Here is a 20,498-nt window from a genome sequence, read left to right on the forward strand (position 1 = left end):
TTTTTCTTTTATTCGTCAAACGTTTTTTTTATGGAATTAATAAAATAATGCATTTATACTCTTTAAAAATAAATCAGTATATTATCACTGAAACAGTAAACAGAGTCACTGATATAGCAGTTATAAATTATATTATTATAGCACTGTAAATTAATAATATTTCACTGAAAGAATTAATAATATTGACTGTTTTAATCAGTAATATTAATTTATCTACTTCGTGTAAAATTAAAAATTTTATTTATAAATATAAATACATATATAAATATAAATTTATAAATATAAATTATAATATATATAATTATAATATATATAAATATAAATTTATAAATATAAATTTTATTTATAAATATAAATAATATTTATTTATAAATATAAATAGAAGACCCTAGAATTTAAATATATAAAATTAAATATATAAAAAAAACAATTATGCTTGGAACGAAATTACATAAAAGAGAAAATAATTTTTATTTGATGAAATTGTTGAATCGCATTTCCTTATACAATTATTGTTACAGATTACCAATAAATCAATAAGTTTATTAATATTTATTTAAGAAAAAAATAATAACAAATATAAAATCAATTAATAATATATATATATATATATATATATATATATATTATTAATTGATTATTTAAGCAAAGAAAATTTTAAAGGTTATTGGAACATAAATATATAAAATATACATAATTTAAATATATAACATAAATATATAAATATACATAATTGGAACATAAATATATAAATTATACATACATATATAAAACGTTTATATATACATATATACATTTCTAGGCTTATTTAAAAATTATAGAAATTAGAAAGGTGATTCTATTAAAGCGGTATAATTAATTTTATAACTTATGTTAGAGTTTTTTAACTAATTATTTAAGCAAAGAAAATTTTAAAGGTTATTGGAAGTAAAAACTGCAATATATTTATTTAATGTATGTTTATTTACATCAATAATATCTTTAAATAAAGGCAGACATTCTAAGTAAAAAATTCGTACATTACTTTTTATGTCCATTAAATATTAAGTGTAGTCGCATACACACACACACATATATTTTTTTTAATCATAAAACATATTTTTTATAAATCTCATATGAACAATATATATATTTATATTTGTGAAATTATTTAGAAACATTTATAGTATACAACAAAATATGTAGTTTATCGAACTATAGAGAAATTATATATTTTTATGGAGTTCGTCAAGAATTCGTTAATGTAATCGAATTATTATACATTTTATAAACTTGTGCAAATAACGTGTTTCATAAAATAACAAAATCGTATTATAATCGTAAATTTTCGTAGTTGTATATTTTCTGTAAATAATGATTATTTATTTTCTAATGATCATATATTTATTTATTCATTGTATTGTGGGCTTATATATATATATATATATATATATATATATATATAGGTTTTTGTAATGTGTACATATATGTTTATATATCTATCTTTATATACAAAACTTAATTGTAACGACTAGTATTTTACGATGAACTTTACATGAACATAGTAATTTGCAAAGATTTATGTTTAATTTAATAATACTTAATTTAATAGTTGCATACAAAGGTGTTTTTTCCTGCTTTGTTATTAATATATTATATGTATATATTATATCGTGTCTCCCTTTTTATATTATTAATAAATATACAAAACGTCTATATATACATATATACATTTCTAGGCTTATTTAAAAATTATAGAAATTAGAAAGGTGATTCTATTAAAGCGGTATAATTAATTTTATAACTTATGTTAGAGTTTTTTAACTGATTTTGTCAGTTAAATCTAAATTTTGTCTTGTAAGTTTATTTGACAATGTAAAATTAGTCGTATTAGCAATTTAAAATATCGCACTGATATGAATGGAAATTAAGATGCTTAAGTATCATTAAACTTTTTTGTTGTAAATAATACTGAAGTGATTGAAGCAACAGTCTTTTCAGCATATTATTCCGTTTTTTGAAACGAGAGACTACCTCTCCATGGAAATATGCGGCGTCCCTGGTAATAATTTATTTTCTTTAATGATATTGCAAATATTTGTTAATTTACTTAACTAATTAAGTAATTAAATAAAATAAATGAAATAATGAATATACATATATACACAAGTAATTAATTTTATTCAATCTTTAAAAATAACTGAAAAATATTGAATTTAATAAATTGGATAAATATAAATCAAATAACAAAAAAAGGTATAACTTATGTGTCTTGATGAAAACAAAAACTTGAAAAAAGAAATGAGAATTTAATTTTATTAAATATTTTTATTTTTATTACCACTTGCGAAGAATGTTCACTGTCATCATCGCTGCAATTAAGAGGTTGTGGAGGTTCCTCATTTTTCCGTAGAACTTTAATTGGTCTGTAAGTGTCATATGTGAGTAATAAATAATCAGGTATTAAGCAAATCACGATTATGATTATGGTAATTAACCAGTATGAGGGTGACATTAATAATTGTTGAAAGACTCCAAACATTTCACCATCATATTCCCTGGAATGATACGATTATAAGTCCAATTTCTAGGTAGAAATTATTTTCTTTAATAGATATGATTTAATTAAGATATGATTTAAATGATATATTTATGATATGATATAGATATGATTTAAAAATAAATCATAAATCATATCATAAATAAATCATATCATAAATTTCCCTGATAACATGGATTTATACTTACACATTTATAACCGAATAGCAAAATGCGAGAACAAAGAATGCTAATTCGGAAAGTATTATGCTTAAAACTAACGGAAAAGTCCAATACGAGCTGCGCAATAAAATCTGAAATTAATAATCGTTACCAACGATACGTAATTATTTAATGACATTTATATTATTGATCACTTATTCGAAAAATAATTCAATATATATATTTATATTGTTAAAATAATGAAATTTTTCTTATGCGATGCTTGAAGCATATAACATTCAATCGTTCGTTTTTAAATTTGAATTAAAATTAACACTTTTAATTATTTAAATTAACATTTTTAATCTATATATACAATGTCACTTTTGATACAAACCTGTAGATTTGCTAACAAAGTAACTATATGAAAAATACATGTACTATAAGTCCAATGTTCAACTGGTGTATTATCGTACAAAAACGTTGGATTAATGTATGAGATAGAGTATACTGTAAAATATGTTACTCCTGTGTGCCATAGTGCTAAAAAATAATGATAATAAAAAGTGAATAAGAAATCGATAAGAAATAAAAAAAATAATAATAAGAAATCAATCTATCGATGTCTTGGAGCTAATTTTGTAGAAAAATAAGATGCCATAGCATAATAATTTTTATATGTTAAATTTTTATTATTTTTATTTATATTAGAAAATAACTTTTAAATCAATTGAGAAAAGAGAATTATAAAACTCTCCATATATACGGACCTAAGAGTAACCATATCATAAACTGTTTTCTCGACATTAAGTAATTTCTTTTATTAAGTTTATACAAGTACGGATATAGCATAAGCTTTTCCGCATTGTGATTCTGTTCTAATAATCCGTACAAAAATATTGGTAGTGATGTGAATAGCAAGTTAAAACACATTAGAAATACACCGTCATAAAGTGCCTGTAAAAATATATAGGATAATATATATTGTTAACTGAGATATATATATATATATATATATATATATATATATATATATATTTGTGCCTATTACATGATGTATTAATTTTTAAATTATTAGATAATCAAAATTTATAAAAAATTATAACATTTATAAGAATTAAACATGTAATAATTTTACTTCTTAATCTCTATCAATCGTAAAGAAAGTCGTCATGTTTTGGAAGGTTATTAAGTACCAAATAAAAATAAATATGAAGAAAGAAAATAATAGTATAATAATTATAGCTAAAAATAAAAAATAATAGTATAATAATAATAGCTAATGAAAATAATAGTATTAAATAATAGTACAATAATATTAATATATATTATTAATAGAAAATAATAATACAATTATATTATAATTATATATAATTATGATAATTATGATAATTATGATAATGTATTCAACATAAGAACAAGACATTGAGAATTTTCTTGACAGAAAACATACTATTATTATTCTCTCACCTGTGTGGAGAAACCATTGTGAATACTGAATAACATCTGCGGCGTTATGAATACTACGTTTTTATAGAAGAAATATTGTATCAGGATGCTGATACGCAAATAATACCAATGGCCGTGCACCAATAATGCTTTTTTCAGATACATGAATTTTGTAACGGCGAAATCGGCGGATATTGATGCCTGGCGACCTTCCTTTCCTAATATTCCAATTCCCACATGAGCTTCCTGTATCATCGAGACATCATTACCGCCGTCACCGATGGCCGCGGTATGCGGCCGACTCCGTGCGGTTTTAATCAGATGCACAATCTGTGTATCAGTTACATTTGATACTTTTAATATATTTATTAATGTATCGAATATTTATATCGAATAATCGTACTTCACTCTTTTGCAATGGCGTTAATCTGCAACAGATAACTGCTTCACAAGCCATTCCGACGGATTTCAACAATCCAGGAAAACTTCGTAGAATCACCGTTATGCTTGTACCATCTATTATCAAACCGTATTGCTTGTACGGTTCCAATTTTATTTTGCGACTGCAAAATAAGAACAATTGTATGCAAAATTAATATATTCTAAAATCTTTTTTAAATGGAATATATTATTGGAATGGAATATATAAAAGCTATAAGTATGAACTGAAAATAATAATGTGACTAAGAATAAGAAGAATTAATAACTGATTTTTTAATAAAATTTTACTATTAAAATGTGAGTATTTTCATTGAAAATCAATAATTCATACTGCTTTTTGATGAAATTTTGTCACTTTAATTAGTAACATTTTAACTAATTTCAATTTTATAAAAAATTATTTGTTTTATTATTTATTATGTATATATTGTTTATTATATATTAATTGAATAGATTTTATTAATATGTTTATTATATATTAATTGAATAGATTTTTTTAGTAAAATTTGCATAGTATATGAGCAATTACTACGTAAAAATTAATATGAATAGTTAAGTAAGTAGCACAATTGATATAGAGTTATAGAGGATACGAAATTTTGAATGTATAAGATACACACTCACTCGAAAGTAGTAAGAATCGGGAAACAGGATTTTCCTGAAGTCTGTTCCATCAGTCTTAAAACTTCAGTACCTTTTTTAAAATGGCCGCAGAGAAAAGCTATGTTTTCTGCAGTTTCTGCTTTATCTCCGGTGAGTACCCATATCTAAACAATAAAGATTTGCAGTCATTTTATCTTCCGAAATAATCTTCTGAATTTTTTAAAAATTTAAGAAACACACATGTATTTGGTATATTTTTTAAATAAAAATTATAAACAAGATAAATGAAATAGATATAAATATACTTTTACTTATTATACTTTTGAGGATATAAAACTCAGAGAGAATGTTATAATTTTCATTTCGATGACTGACAAAACTGATATGAGACTTGAACATTAAATAGTAATGGATTAATAATTTATTTATAAAAACGGTATAATATAAACTACTTTAATTCCAGCGATTCGTAAGCATTCCAAAGTTTCTTGCACATTTTCTTGTAGACGATCTTCCACTGCGGTTACTCCGAGTAAAATAAGTTCGCTCTCCATAAGATCGTATGCACGTGTCATATACATTGCTCTCTCCGTGCCGATTATTTGTCTGGCCTGCTCGATATTTTGCGATAGCCTATCATATTCGGATTGATTCATCTTTTTATATGCTATAACCAACGTTCGTAAACCTCTCTGAAAAAAATTAAAAGACTTTGATAAAGAGAAAGAGAGATGAGAATTCTATAATATACGTAAAATTTAAAATTTGTTCAATCTGGAAAAATAAAAACATTATAGATATATGTATTTGCAACTAGATGAGTTAATTTTTTCTGTTTTTTAAATTAAATTGACTTCATATATCATTCATATAACAATTAATATAATTATCAATTTGCAATCACAGACAACATACCATGGAGAAATCGGCAACATGAAGGGAAGCTTCTTGAATCTTTCCTTCTACGACTAATGGAAAAACAGCCGAATCCGCACCCTTACAATACAACCAGATATCATTTGCCGAATCTTTCACTATTATCGACATTCTCTTTCGTTCTGTCCAAGATATATAATGTTAACAATATTTATCTCTTTAGTCTTAAAATATAATAATACAAATTAATTCTGATCTATGATAAATGATTACAATTAGCGTAATTCATAAATTTAATCTCCGTGATAATTATTTGTGTGACAATTATTTTAAAATTATTATTTCATTATATATATGATATTTAATTGTTATTAATTATTGTGTTCAATATTTATTTATTTTAATTTTGCACGTACCAGAAGTGAATTCTAGTATATCTAGTCTCTGGAAAACCATTACGTTTTTGTTGATCTGTAGATATATTTCCTCGTTAGTATCCTTCTGAAAAATCACACCGCATCTGGCACTTGCCTCCACTAACGCTTTCTCGTCTGCTGATGCTGCCTGCCATATGTTACATGTGTATATATCTTTATACGGAGTTAATCATACATCCGTATTTACGCTTCATTTTAGATAAACATTAGCACTGGATAAATAATAAAGTACGATATCGCAAATTTGATTATATATTTGCGTACGCAAGCTATCTTTACCTGATACTGCGGTAAATCTGGATGCATCATCAATGAACTGTTGACCCTCGTGATTTTCTTTAATCTGAAGCTTTCGCGAAATGACGTGCGCTTGGCTACGATTTCGGGGCGTTGACTGGGCGGCGCGATTTGCACCATATGACACAGCGATATACTTACCATAAAATGCCAGATATTCTCCTATAATCATGTATTATATCAAAATAATATTCTAATAATATTGAAATTATTATATTATATATTTTCCTATAAATAACAATAACAAATATTATTTCCCTTTTTGTGTTTACATGGATTTACCTTCCATGACGTTAATTTGACCGCTTCTTCTTCATTTCCGCTTGGTGGCAATAGATAAAGATTCCCGTCGCAATCTTTTTCCATATAAATATTGCCATCGATCGAACAACGTTTGAATATCATCAGATTTTCAGTGAGCGTGCCGGTCTTGTCGGTAAACAAATATTCAACTTGGCCGAGCTCTTCATTCAAATCTGACGTATTAGCGAGTGCTGGCTGATCGCTGGCCGCATCGTACATGTCCAAGTCCCAGCCGAAAAAAAACGAACCAAAGAACTTTTGTAATTCTGAAAAAATACATGCAAATCTTTATATTATAATAATAATTGTCGTGGATTTTTAATTCCAATTTTGCAGTTTATAAATATGTTTTTGCATATTTAGAATATTTCAAAGAGAAAGCGATAAGGAAAAATTTAAATAATTTTATATTAAGAAAGAAAATAATTGTGCAAATTTCTCACCGACAGTGACATATAATGATATCGGTACGATGTAATTGAATAAGATAAGAAAGCTCAGCATATCCGCAATCAGTGTGGAAAAATTGGTTTTAGGCGATGGACCCAGATAATTATCCCATTTCTCATAGGATTCAATGTATATCTTTAATATAGTGGATGCTAATACTTCGATCAACAGTATCACGACATATACAATAAGATATTTATTGACAGATCTGTGAATAATATTTAATAAGTGTAATTAAGTGTAAATCTAAGTAGTAATAAGTAGTAATTCTAAATAAAATTAATTTTTTAAATATAATTTAAGTTTTTTTTTAAATGTTATATGGCGATTGTTATAGCAAAAATGCATGCGAAAGCAAATAATAATATCAATTATTTATGTTTATATAAAAATAAAGCTTAAATAATTACTTCTCGGCGGTTGAGAATTTATTACTAACTATCTTTGAATTTAATGATAGTTTTGTGTCCTGTCCAGTATAAACTGCACAACCAACTACATATTCGGTGTCTTTTAGCCTTGATCCACGGAGCAAAAGATTATCTATCGTGAGATGTCCACTCATCATCTCGCTCTCATTATTAATCTCAAGCTTGCCGTGGAAAGTATAAAGATTTGCCAAAGGATGTTGACACGTAATTGTTGCTTTCATTGCCACTATGCGCGCAAGTGGCATCTTCGAGACCATTTTCGGAACCTGCAACGTCTAAAAAAAATTATAATTTTATAATAATCATAAATATGTTAATTGAAAGATTAAAAAGACTTTTGATTGTATCATAAGTTTTATCAGAGAAAAATACGTGCCATATCTATTCTTTAAATTACCTTTAGATTTGTTTCTCCATCAAGATTAGATGTCGTGACATAACAACATCCTGGAGTCTCGCTATAAAGAAGAACGATATCACATGGCACATCCTCGTCTCGAGAGACTTTTACAAGGTCACCTACCACTATTTGCTCGCAATATATATCCTATAAGTATTATATATTATTTATAAGAGCAGATTTAATATTTCAGTTGCATTAGAAATATTTTCCATATTTTATAACTTTAATTCGCAAATTATAGATCGTAGAAAATAGCAATCTCTATTCTAAATAAAATTATATTTAAAAAAAATTTTATGAAATAATTATTCAATATTTTTTTAATTATTTTTTTATTGTGTTTAAATTAATAAAGAGTTTAAATTACTATGTAAATTTTAAAGAGTATTTTATAAAATAAATATTCAATATTTTGCAAAATAAATATTCTATTTATAGAATAAATATTCAATATTTTAAAAAATTTTATAGAATAAATATTCTATATTTTTGATGTTAAAATTAATAAAGTGTTTAAATTACAATATTATATTTAACATAAGTAATGCATATGCAACGAACCTGTGTACATTTATTACGAATGACACTAATTAATCTCCGATTATCTCGTTGATCCGTCTTGTAACGTAAGTAATCTTCGTATCCCTGTTTACAAGCAGTCACTATAATGACGAATGCTAAAGGCAGAGCACTGGTTACGGGCGAAATAGGTGAGTCTATCGCAAGCGCAATTATTGTCGTTAAAAGAAAGTAACAATTCGCTATTCGCCGGAACTGCTCGAAGAAATTCTTTGGAATGAAGTTCCATATTGTGTACTGTAAATTACAGAGATAATATGGTTAATAAATTGCTATAATATTTTTAGATGTGTGCACAAGTTTTAGAAATAACGATAATCATTTTAAGAGACTAGCGAAACACGGAATTAATAATTAAAATACTTTTTATATAGAATTTCAATATATTTTTAAATAATAAATCTATTAAAGTAAAATATAGAAAAGAAAACACGCGAAATATACCTTATGCGATTTGACGTGATTGCTGGTAAAAAGTGTTTCTAATGGATCATTTGTAGGATTAATATTCACGATTCTGTTATCGCTAAACACTGAAGATGTAGCACCCTATATATGAACAAAAAAAAAAGAGAAATCTCAAATTAATAAATTTAATAAATTTATATGCAAAACTGTGCTTTGATTTCTAACGATTGCAAAACAGCAAGAGACGTGAATTTGATTTCAAGTTGATTTCAATTCCTATTTCTCGAAAAACAAAAATTAATCGTGAATTCTAATTATAACCGTGAATGCAGATTTCAAAAGTCGAAAATTAATCACGATCAAAATTAATCACAATGACGTAAAGTAATATTGTATATAAAAAAATTATTTTTTTATTTGACTTATTCACGAAACCAAATTTCGAAATTGCTTCCTCACATCTCTGACACTTGTTCGTGCTGCAGTGACAAATGGGGGGCAATGTACGGGAAACTACAACCTTATCAAAATACACAATCTGTTACGTATTTATACCGGCAAATCGTACGTTATCTGCATTCAAATTGGAAAGATCTTAAATACGATAATAAATTTCCTAAATTCATTACTAAGCAATTTCATAAGAACTTAATATGCAAACGCGAAAATGGCGATAAGAAGGAGAACGTGCTTAACATGAACAACAGTCAGTATTTGGATTACATGTACAAAGCATGGCTCAAGGATCAGAAATCTGTAAGCTCCTCATGGGACTTATATTTCAAATTGATTCACACCGAAAACTCGGATTCTTCTAAATCCAATTTAATTCGTGTCAATTCGTCTCCTAAATTAATGACATCGAACTTGGAAAGAGGACAATCGAACAGTGAGTGTATTTCGATTTTATCTTTGAGATTTATATGATATAAAATCGTTTTTGAGCAATTATAGTCAGAATGAGTAAATTAAAATTAACATATAAGTGTAATATTGATTTTGATTTTATCGTAATTTACATATAATGTAGAATAATAAATACTGTTTTAAAGATTTCTTTTAACTTTTCTAAAAACTTAAAAAATATTATTAATATTAAAATTGAATCTTATGTATTGTTCAATTAACGTGTAATAACTTTCACATTTATTTGTATTGTAAAACAATTAAAAATATAAAATAATATAACAATATTGACTTCTATTTATTAATTTGTTAATTATATATATCAGTATAACATACATATAATTTAATATAAAATCATTAAAATATATTTAAATTTTTTAAAATTATAATTTGTATAGTACATTTATTAATTTATATTTATATTTTATACAAGTATATATAGCATGCAACATATATGCAATATAGCTAAATATATGTATTTTGTGGGTTACTTAGATATACTAATTATCTAATAGATAATCTAATTAAATAATCTAATTAAATAATTAGAAAATCTAATTATACATATGTTTTTTCGCTTATATAATAGAACCACCAGAAAAGCCCGTTCGAAGAAAATCAGATAATCAGATGCAGGGAGATAATCAATATATAATTGATGCACTCGATATCAATGCCACGATTCGCGCGTATCAAGTATATCTTTCAAAATAAATTTCGCAAACATGCGTTATACAGTTGTAACTTTTTTTGTACATATATTGAGATTTATTTTATTTTCTAGGCACGTGGCCACCTTATAGCCGACACAGATCCATTGGGCATACAGAATCCAGAGTCGGCAAAGCTCCAGGGCACTGCAAATTTGCCGCCGACAATTGTGGTGCGACAGCATCTCAAGGGAATGACGGAAGCGGACATGAACAGGGAGTTCCCTCTTGCTTCCCTAACTGTTATTGGTGGTGACAAAAGAAGTTTACCATTGCGAGAGATACTGATAAGACTCAATAAAATCTATTGTGGTCATTTGGGCCTGGAATACACATATATTCACGATCTTAATGTGGTGCGTCTGGGTCAAATTGAAATTTTATTCTTGCGGGAGATATTCCTACACAAAATGTGCATTTTGTATTTAAACGCACAATATTTCGTGATAGTATAGATACAGTGATAACAGATTAGATTACAAACCCGTTTTATTATTTATAATATCTTATATATTTACGAATAAGATATAGTATCTCTCGACAAATTGAATTTTAGCCTGTAATTAATACAAAGATACAAATCAGAAATATTGTGCAAAAATTGAGAAGAGGAGAAAAAACTTCAATCAAAAAGAATTGTGTAGATTGTATTAGAGAATGGGAAATTATCATTTAATTGAGAAATTTCTCATTATACATTTTTATTTTATTATGTAATTCAATTAAAAAAATTGATGATTAAAGATATACTCGATATACCTGATATTGATGATTTGAATTCTTAGCTCGTAGGACGAATATTTTGCATAGAGCTATGAAATATATTGAACATGCATTTTATCAGTTAGATTGGTTGAGGGAAAAGTTTGAAATACCAGGCGCCTGGGAATTGCCCGCAGACCACCGAAAATGGATCTGGATGAATATCATGAGAGCTGTGAATTTTGAGAATTTTCTAGCAAAAAAATACGGAACGGAGAAGAGATTCGGCTTAGAAGGTTGCGAATCGTTTATATCGGCCATGGCAGAGTGCATAGAAACATCAGCGTTAAATGGTGATTGAAACAAATTGTTAAGTCTCATCAAGGCAGATGAAACTGAAGTTTATTACTTATGAGTTTTCATAGATGATGTGTTTTCTAGGAGTGGAAACTGTAGTCATTGGAATGGCACATCGCGGTCGTCTTAATACTTTGGTAAATGTATGCTCGAAACCGATGAGTCAGCTGTTCACTCAATTTAATCCGATTGCACTGGAGGGACTCGGTTCTGGTGATGTCAAGTATCATCTTGGAACATATTCGGAAAAATTGTTAGAGAGGTGAAACATTACGTAAAATTGATTTACAGTATTAATATGGATATGTCAAGCATCAATTTTTAAATCTTCCTTTCATTTATTTTTTAAGTCTTCAAGTAAAGTTAGCGACATTTATTATATTATTATTTATTCGTGTCGATTTATAGAACTAAGAAAAAAGTGCTTCTTGCTATAATGGCAAATTCCTCGCATTTGGAAGCGATCGATCCGGTCGTAGTCGGTCGTGTGCGCGCCGAGCAAGTCGAAAAAGGTGACTCTAAAGGTATGTATCAACAGGGATATATAATCTTTTAACAGACGATAACAATTTTCCTCAAATAAATTGATTTTTTTAGAGGGTAAAAGATCCTTAGCTATTCTGGTTCATGGTGACGCCGCTTTTGCCGGTCAAGGTGTCGTTTACGAAACAATGCACCTCACTAATTTGCCAGAATATACGACGGGTGGCGTCATGCATATCGTAATTAACAATCAAGTAGGAATCAATAATAACGGTTTTTGTAAAAATAAGTTTATAAATATTAATTAGAAAAAAATTTAATTTCATTTTAATTATATATTTAAATTTTATTCAAATTTATTCAAATTAATTATATAATTATGTTTCATTCAAATTTAATTATTTTTTTCTATAATTTCAATGAGGTAAATAAATGCTAAGTTAAATTAAAATAAAAATTGATGTTGATAACATTTTGATAAGATTTTTTAAATATATAATTATAATAATATCGATATATGTATTTATCAATTTTTATATTATCTCTATTTAATTTTGGATTAATGTTAAATGATTTAGATTGCGTTTAATTTTTAATTAAAGTTAAATTACAGTTAAATAATTATTAAGTAATTGGCAAAATATTAAATTAACTTTAAAGAATTTTGAACGAATTTTTAGATAATTTATTTTAAAATATTCAAGAATGTAATTTGATTTTAGATTGGCTTTACAACCGATCCAAGATATTCACGATCGAGTGTGCATTGTACGGATGTAGCTCACGTTGTTAATGCTCCTATTTTTCACATACATGCTGATGATCCCGATTTAGTAACTTATTGCAGCAAAATAGCCGGCGAATATCGGTAAATTGCGATATAGATAATATTATTTTATTTCTATAATCTTTTTATCATATCTGTCAATGAAAAATTACTTATTATATAACTTAGAATAGTTTATCTTTTCTTAACATTAATGTTATCGGGAAGAAATTTAATAATTTTATAATTAAAGATATATTTATAAATACAGATATTATAATACAAATATAATTTTATAATTAAAGATACACACATAAATACATATTTGGAAAAAATATTTTTAAAATTCGAAAAGTTTTGATAAATGGAGCTTTAATAAATGAAAAAGAATGAAATCTTTATAGAATCAATTTCATTTTTGATTTACATAAACTTATTATGATTAATTTATTACTATAGGTATTTATTTAAAATTCAAGTAATTGCATACACATTTTGTATTAAAAATTGAAATACTACAAAACTAAATAACAAATTTCTTTGAACATATTGTCTGAGGCAAAATTATCTAAATTTGACAATAATCTATTGTTAGCAGTTGCTCTACGGCAAAATTGTTTACAATGAAATATTTATTCCGAAGAAAAAAGTTTTTATTATTATTCAAAAAATTTTATTTTGTATCAGGGCCACTTTTCATAATGATGTAGTATTGGATATCGTTGGTTATCGAAGACAAGGTCACAATGAAATGGACGAACCGATGATAACTCAACCACTCATGTATAAACGCATAAAAGCTCACCCCAGCGTTCTTTCTATATACAGCAATAAGCTTCTTAAGGAAGGTGTGATAACGGAGGCTTTTATAAAAGAAGTTCGGAAAAATCTCATAATAAGTAGCTTATCTAATCTTCGTTTACGTTATACACATAACTTTCCTTCATGGATAGGAAACAGAGAAGTACATAAGCCATTGCGAGGAAGAGTTCAGAAAAGCGCAGACCATCAGCTCGATGCAGATGAATGATTGGCACGATGTACCATGGACAGAATTCTTCTCGAATCAGAGTCCGAAACAAATGGTACCGCCTACCGGTATCGATTTGACGACCATCAAGACAATATGCAATGCTATATCTACTCCACCAAAAGATATCGAAGCTCATGTTCAAGTTAGTTATAAAATGTCATAGACTTGAAGATCGAACTACGTTCTTATATTCATACTGATTTAAATTATCCTAGAAACCCTTCATTATTAATTTTTGGAAAGAAAAAAAAACATTTTTGGATTCATAGAATTTTGCAGAATTTTAATCCAGAATTTACTCTTTGATTGATATTCTACTTGATCTAAATAACGAATACGTAAAAGTTTAGGTACTGAGAGCGATGGACAGGCGAGCAAAATTCATGGCATCTCGACAATTTGACTGGGCAATGGGGGAATGTTTGGCTTTTCTTAGTTTATTAAAAGAAGGTCATCACGTTAGACTATCCGGGCAAGATGTCGAACGAGGCACCTTCGCTCAACGTATACATATCATTCACGATCAGAGCAGAGATAAGGTTTACAAAAATATTCTGCACGATGTTTTTCCCAGGCAAGCTTTATATACCGTCACTAATTCGTCGTTATCGGAATACGGAGTGTGCGGTGAGTGAGATTCGAGGAAAAATTTATTAGCATTAATTATTACATCACGTACGATAACAATATCTATTTTTGCGATCCGTCTGTCTCTTATTCACGTGTTATCGATAACACATGTTTGTTTAACTTCTTGTACATTAGATCAGCGATCTTAGAATAAACTGCAACATGATATTTTAAACTGTTAAATTTTACTATTCAGAAAAGCTGACCATAAGCTCAAAACAAACGTAAAATATTACAGCTGCGATATTCATTAATAAAATAAATATTGAAATATGGAGATATTAAAATTTAAGATTAATTCATCTTTTGGAGTTTAATTATAACATATAATTTATAATATATTATGATTAATATTTTATGAATTAATGAAAAGGTTTCGAGTTGGGATATTCGGCATACAATCACAACACTCTTACAATCTGGGAAGCACAATTCGGCGATTTTGCCAATACTTGTCAAGTAACATTATTCGTTATTATTATTATCTCTTTTTCTTTGTAATGACAATTTTATATAATTAATCTGTAATCTCAAGTATATCATATATTAATCATATTTTGTTATCATATATTTTAATCATATTTTTCTTGTTTTGCCAATACTTGTCATTTAATCATCATTATCGTCATTACATATTATTGTATATATTATTGTATATTATTATATATACATTTCTTTTTATTAAAAATTTTATATAATTAATCTGTGATCTCAAGTATATTTTAGTTAGCTTTAAATTATATTTAAATTATATTATATTATATTTAAAATTCAAATTCTTTGCATAATTGAAAATTTATTTTCGATCTCGTCTAATTATTGAAAATCGCGATATATTTTATTCAGAATATCCTCAATCTTAGCCATTCGATTAAATTGATCTTTAGGTCATACTAGATTGCTTGTTATGTTCTGGACAAGCCAAATGGGGCAGACAGGTGGGATTAGTGTTGTTGTTACCGCATGGCATGGAGGCCCAAGGGCCGGAACATTCGTCTGCCAGATTGGAAAGATTCCTTCAGCTGTGCGACGACGAATGTACTCATGTGCCTAGAACAGAACCCGGTGCCTCCGCCGGTGAAACTGTCGAGCAGATCATGACTAGGCAGCTTTTTGAGATAAATTGGATCGTCTGCAATCCCTCGACACCCGCCAATCTCTTTCACCTTCTGCGTCGGCAGATACTGATGCCGTTTCGAAAACCGTTGGTTTGTTAACTCTTCCTTTGTATAATATACTGAGTGTTTTTGTAATAAGAATATTTCATACGACAATATATTATAACTCGTTATTTTTTTTAGAAAAAATACGTTTAAGCGAGAGTTGCACAATTTTGAAAAATATTCATTAAACATTTAATTAAATTTTGTATTAATATAATTTTCAACATAATTTCAAGTCGTCTTTTTATTTTTTATAATGCTTGATCTGAAAAATTTGTTTTGTAAATGCAATCCAATAAATCAATCAATTTTTATAAATTCTTAAGGGAAGAATAAAAGTCGTAATAATAGTTGTTAAATATATTTTCTTCGACTTTAATTTTTGTTCGAAAGATTTTTTGTTCCCAATACTTTCGGAAAAATTGTAATATTGATGCTGAAACATTCTGTACATCCAGGAGCACATGTAATTATTCTGCGCGATTCGCGAGATGCATAGCAAAAAATCGTTTTAAACGCGATATCGTAGTTATATCATTTTTCATATAATGTTAGTCCTTTAATTATTATCACGTAAAATTCTTGAGAATTCAATTATTTTATATCAAATTTATTTCGTCGTGAAAAGATGCTAAATCAAAATTTAGTCTTTGGAATACTTTTCGGAATTTGCTTGTAAAGTGATGCGTGTGAGAATTTTTGCATTTCCAACTTCTATGTTTATTTGTTATAATATTATGAAGCATTTTACTTTATCAAATTTAAAATTTTATGCAAAATTATGTCTCCCGTGCTATTTAGATTCTTATGACTCCTAAATCATTGTTACGTCACCCAATGGCAATATCGAATTTCGAGGAGGTGGGCCCAGGTACAACTTTCAGGCATGTTCTACCGGATCCTTTCGTGAAATTCGGAAACGTAAAGAAAGTATTGCTCTGTACCGGGAAGGTATATTATGATTTGATCATCGAACGACAAGAGAGGCAACTGGAGGATAAAATAGCTATTATTAGAATCGAACAGCTTTGTCCCTTTCCATATCATCTTCTCGCGACGGAAATAGCGAGATTTCCGGGAGCCAAAGTGAGAAACTTTAGATAACAACATGCAATTTTTGGAGTGATTTAAATATCTATTTGTATCCCATGATAAGAAAAAGTCTAACTGTTGTGCATTAAATTAAAAGTAATTATATGCATGTACAGATCATGTGGCTGCAAGAGGAGCACAAAAATCAAGGTGCTTATTATTACGTGAGAGATAGAATAGCCTTGACCTTGGGCATCCCATTGGAGGATGTAAAGTATGGAGGTCGTCTTGCTTCGGCCGCGCCGGCCACCGGCAGTAAAATTATTCATAAAAGCGAGTACGACAGTATGATGGCAATGGCAATGAGTCTCGATTAATTGCATAAAATGTGATAAAAACGTTATTTTTTCATTTGAAAAAAATAAAAATATGTATCGTGGGATTATATAAGAATAGATAAGAAATAATTGAGTGTATATCAAGTGTAAAATACTGAGAAATCAGAGGTGAATATAAATATCTATTTTTTTAATTAATAATCTATTACAATCGATTGTTATTATCTATTTACTTAATAATAATGAAAATCAAGTGAAATTAATTTTGATTATAGGATTTTTTATTTCATTGACTCACCAACAAACATAAATATTCGGCACTTTCTTGTGTTGCGCATGAAAGAATTCTTTTACTCAAACAATTCCACATCACATTCTACGTTTCTGTCGCGAAAGATACAAGCATGAGTTGTAAGAACGTTTGACACGAGACTAAATGATGATGTTAGAAGGCGCTAATGTTACTGTCCATGATAGAAAAAAAATTTACACCTCGAACAAAGGCCATGATCATTAAACATGGCTTCAATAGTTTCTTTTCAGTTAGATAACAATTTTATTGTTTTTGTTTTAAAACACTAGATTCGACGGGAAATCTTTTCGTATTTTCTGCGAATCTTGAAAAGTCCGATTCGTAGACGGAAGGAGTGGTTATGATAAATATACTGATAATTCGTCTTTATCATTGGATGACACAAACTTGCACAGTATCTCCAACCTTTGCTTTCTTATTCACTCGAAAAATAAATTTCGATTATCACCGGAATTATTATTGTTTGTTCATTATGTCTTAAATCGAAAATTTCTACACGTTACGTAATGCCACGACATCATTGTTTAATAAATCTCATCTGCTTTCCTGTGGATTTTATTAATTTACATAGTCAAATAAGAGATAAATTTTTCAAATAAAAAGGCTAGAGATATTAGTTGAAATCTGACATTGTTGAAGAGATATGATAACAGCTAAATGCTCCAAAGATAAGATAGTACGAAATTAAATATCTGTTCAAAAAATTAAATAATTTTCTAGGCTGGAAATTTATATTTTATATAACGTCTTACCATATCGTTGTGTCCGTGATGTTCAAAGTGATGAGCGTGATTTCAGCAGCAAGGAAAGACTTCTTTCACCTGTTTCAATTTTACACTTGTCTGATAAGAAATATGCACTTTATCGTACGCACTTAATCCTATATTATTTTCACTATTGCTAAATATATTTTTAAATATCACACAATACGTGTATGCGTTAGGACGGATACACTTCAATTTAATTTTCTTGATCTTGTTGTAGCAGTTGTCCACTACCATCTAAGAAATAGTATCATGCAGCAAATGTTATAGCCAATTCGTGCACACACTTATTTGAATATTCATGTATGAAAAAGATACATTTTTATTGCACGCATTTGCAAATAATTTCATAGAATGTATGTATATATGCAGTTTAAAAGAAGTAACTGATGTTAATAATCATTGAAACTAAAAATCCTAATATTTTAATTAACAGCAATAAAATAATAATAATAAATAAATCGCAATATTATCTTTTAAATTTTTCAGTTTTTATAATTTATATCTGGCATTATAATCTCAAAACAAGAAGAAACAAGCAATTTTAAAACATTAATTAATTAATCAACAATTTTATAACTAACATTGTAATCTCAAAACAAAAAGAAACTAGCAATTTTAAAACTAAATTAATTAATTAATTAATTAATATGTGTGCAACAAAACTTAAACATTAGAATAAGTATAGTCGTTATCAATTAATATAATAATATCTTGCAATGTTTTATAATCGATTATGTGCGTGCGTGATTAAAATCGAGGAATTACTCATCACTACTGTTCATTAGCTTATCTTTCACTTACCTAAAAGTTTTTTTATTTCTTTATGGAGCACACTGCTGTTGGTCGTATTTCCTCGTGAGCGAAAACTGATTATTCGCGGCCAAGGGAGACCGATACTGAAATACTCAATCGTGACAACGGATAAGGAAATCTTTATCAAGCGTTTTGCACATCTACTTCCATATCGGTCATTAGTGATTATGAGAACCGTCACCTATCGCGAACAGGATAGATAAGTCAACGCAAATTCAGATCATTGTTCGTTTTTTTGTTAATCTTGATTACTGATTCCAGTTTAGTTTATCTGTGGGATAAATGATTCAGCATTAATTAATTTTGGAAAATTTATTCCAAGATCTTGAAGATTTATAATTAGCATTTGTAACTATATAAAATATCATGTTTACAAAAAATGAAAAAGCAAAGCACGCTGAGACTGCTCTGCATTTTAGAATCATTTTTCTCTCTATTGGATATTAATCAGCACTACTTGATAGAAGAATGTTGATCTAATCAAATCATTAAGTTATTCTTATTCATCTTGTTCAATTATATCAAATAAATTGAATCAAATAGATATCAAATAGATTGAATCAAATAGATATCAAATGGATTAAATCAAATAGATATCAAATAGATTGAATCAAATCACAAAGACGTCAAATCACAAGCAATAACAGCGGATTGTATATTTATACGCGAACTCATCCAATGGGGGTATTTTACAGTTAGATTTTTCAGATCTCAATATAATAGCTGGAATGGAATCAATTGATTTTTTAATCAATTTAATTGATAACTTGGAAATAAAAAAAATTGGTAAGGCAAAAAAGTGATATTAAATTTACTTATACATATAGTTTTTTAATCAAAATAAAATAAATTTTGTTCTTCGTATAAACATTAGATTTTATTTGCGACGATAACTTATTTATCAATATTAATTTGAAATATAAAGTGCAGAATTATTTTGTATTAATTTATACATAATGTACAAAATGTTAAATACTTTAGGAGCAAATTACTAAAAATTATTAAAAAACTGTACCGAATTTGGCCTTTACGATGTATAATGTGTTATTCATAAATAGGATATTTAACAATAACATGCTACGATAACTCCTAGATGCTCAACGTGTTGTCATTCACACGGCGACATTCA

General features: G+C 27.6%; 2 protein-coding genes across 2 annotated transcripts; one reads left to right on the plus strand and one right to left on the minus strand.

Moving 5' to 3' along the window:
• Positions 1–1,722: 1,722 nt before the first annotated feature.
• Positions 1,723–19,454, minus strand: LOC105256829 (probable phospholipid-transporting ATPase IF). The gene is made up of 20 exons (XM_025413731.1): positions 19,358–19,454; positions 18,542–18,610; positions 9,393–9,497; positions 8,931–9,185; positions 8,364–8,513; positions 7,946–8,241; positions 7,529–7,743; positions 7,065–7,351; positions 6,765–6,944; positions 6,465–6,612; positions 6,088–6,230; positions 5,625–5,864; positions 5,194–5,336; positions 4,532–4,691; positions 4,150–4,458; positions 3,450–3,636; positions 3,077–3,222; positions 2,728–2,831; positions 2,321–2,537; positions 1,723–2,038 (listed from the first exon to the last, which is right to left on the minus strand). The coding sequence occupies exons 2-20, from the start codon at positions 18,542–18,544 to the stop codon at positions 1,985–1,987; spliced, it is 3,342 nt and encodes a 1,113-aa protein (XP_025269516.1). The 5' UTR covers positions 18,545–18,610; positions 19,358–19,454; the 3' UTR covers positions 1,723–1,984.
• LOC105256097 (2-oxoglutarate dehydrogenase, mitochondrial) lies at positions 9,805–17,515 on the plus strand. The gene is made up of 15 exons (XM_011265758.3): positions 9,805–10,245; positions 10,852–10,958; positions 11,047–11,328; positions 11,817–12,027; positions 12,116–12,293; positions 12,440–12,555; positions 12,629–12,768; positions 13,237–13,382; positions 13,968–14,157; positions 14,234–14,455; positions 14,664–14,940; positions 15,317–15,402; positions 15,831–16,151; positions 16,908–17,192; positions 17,315–17,515. Exons 1-15 carry the CDS (start codon positions 9,858–9,860, stop codon positions 17,513–17,515), a joined length of 3,150 nt encoding a protein of 1,049 aa, XP_011264060.2. The 5' UTR covers positions 9,805–9,857.
• Positions 19,455–20,498: the final 1,044 nt, after the last annotated feature.

The sequence above is a fragment of the Camponotus floridanus genome, unplaced genomic scaffold, assembly GCF_003227725.1.
Source record: "Camponotus floridanus strain SB8 unplaced genomic scaffold, Cflo_v7.5 scaffold7, whole genome shotgun sequence".
In the NCBI taxonomy this organism is placed as follows: domain Eukaryota; kingdom Metazoa; phylum Arthropoda; class Insecta; order Hymenoptera; family Formicidae; genus Camponotus; species Camponotus floridanus.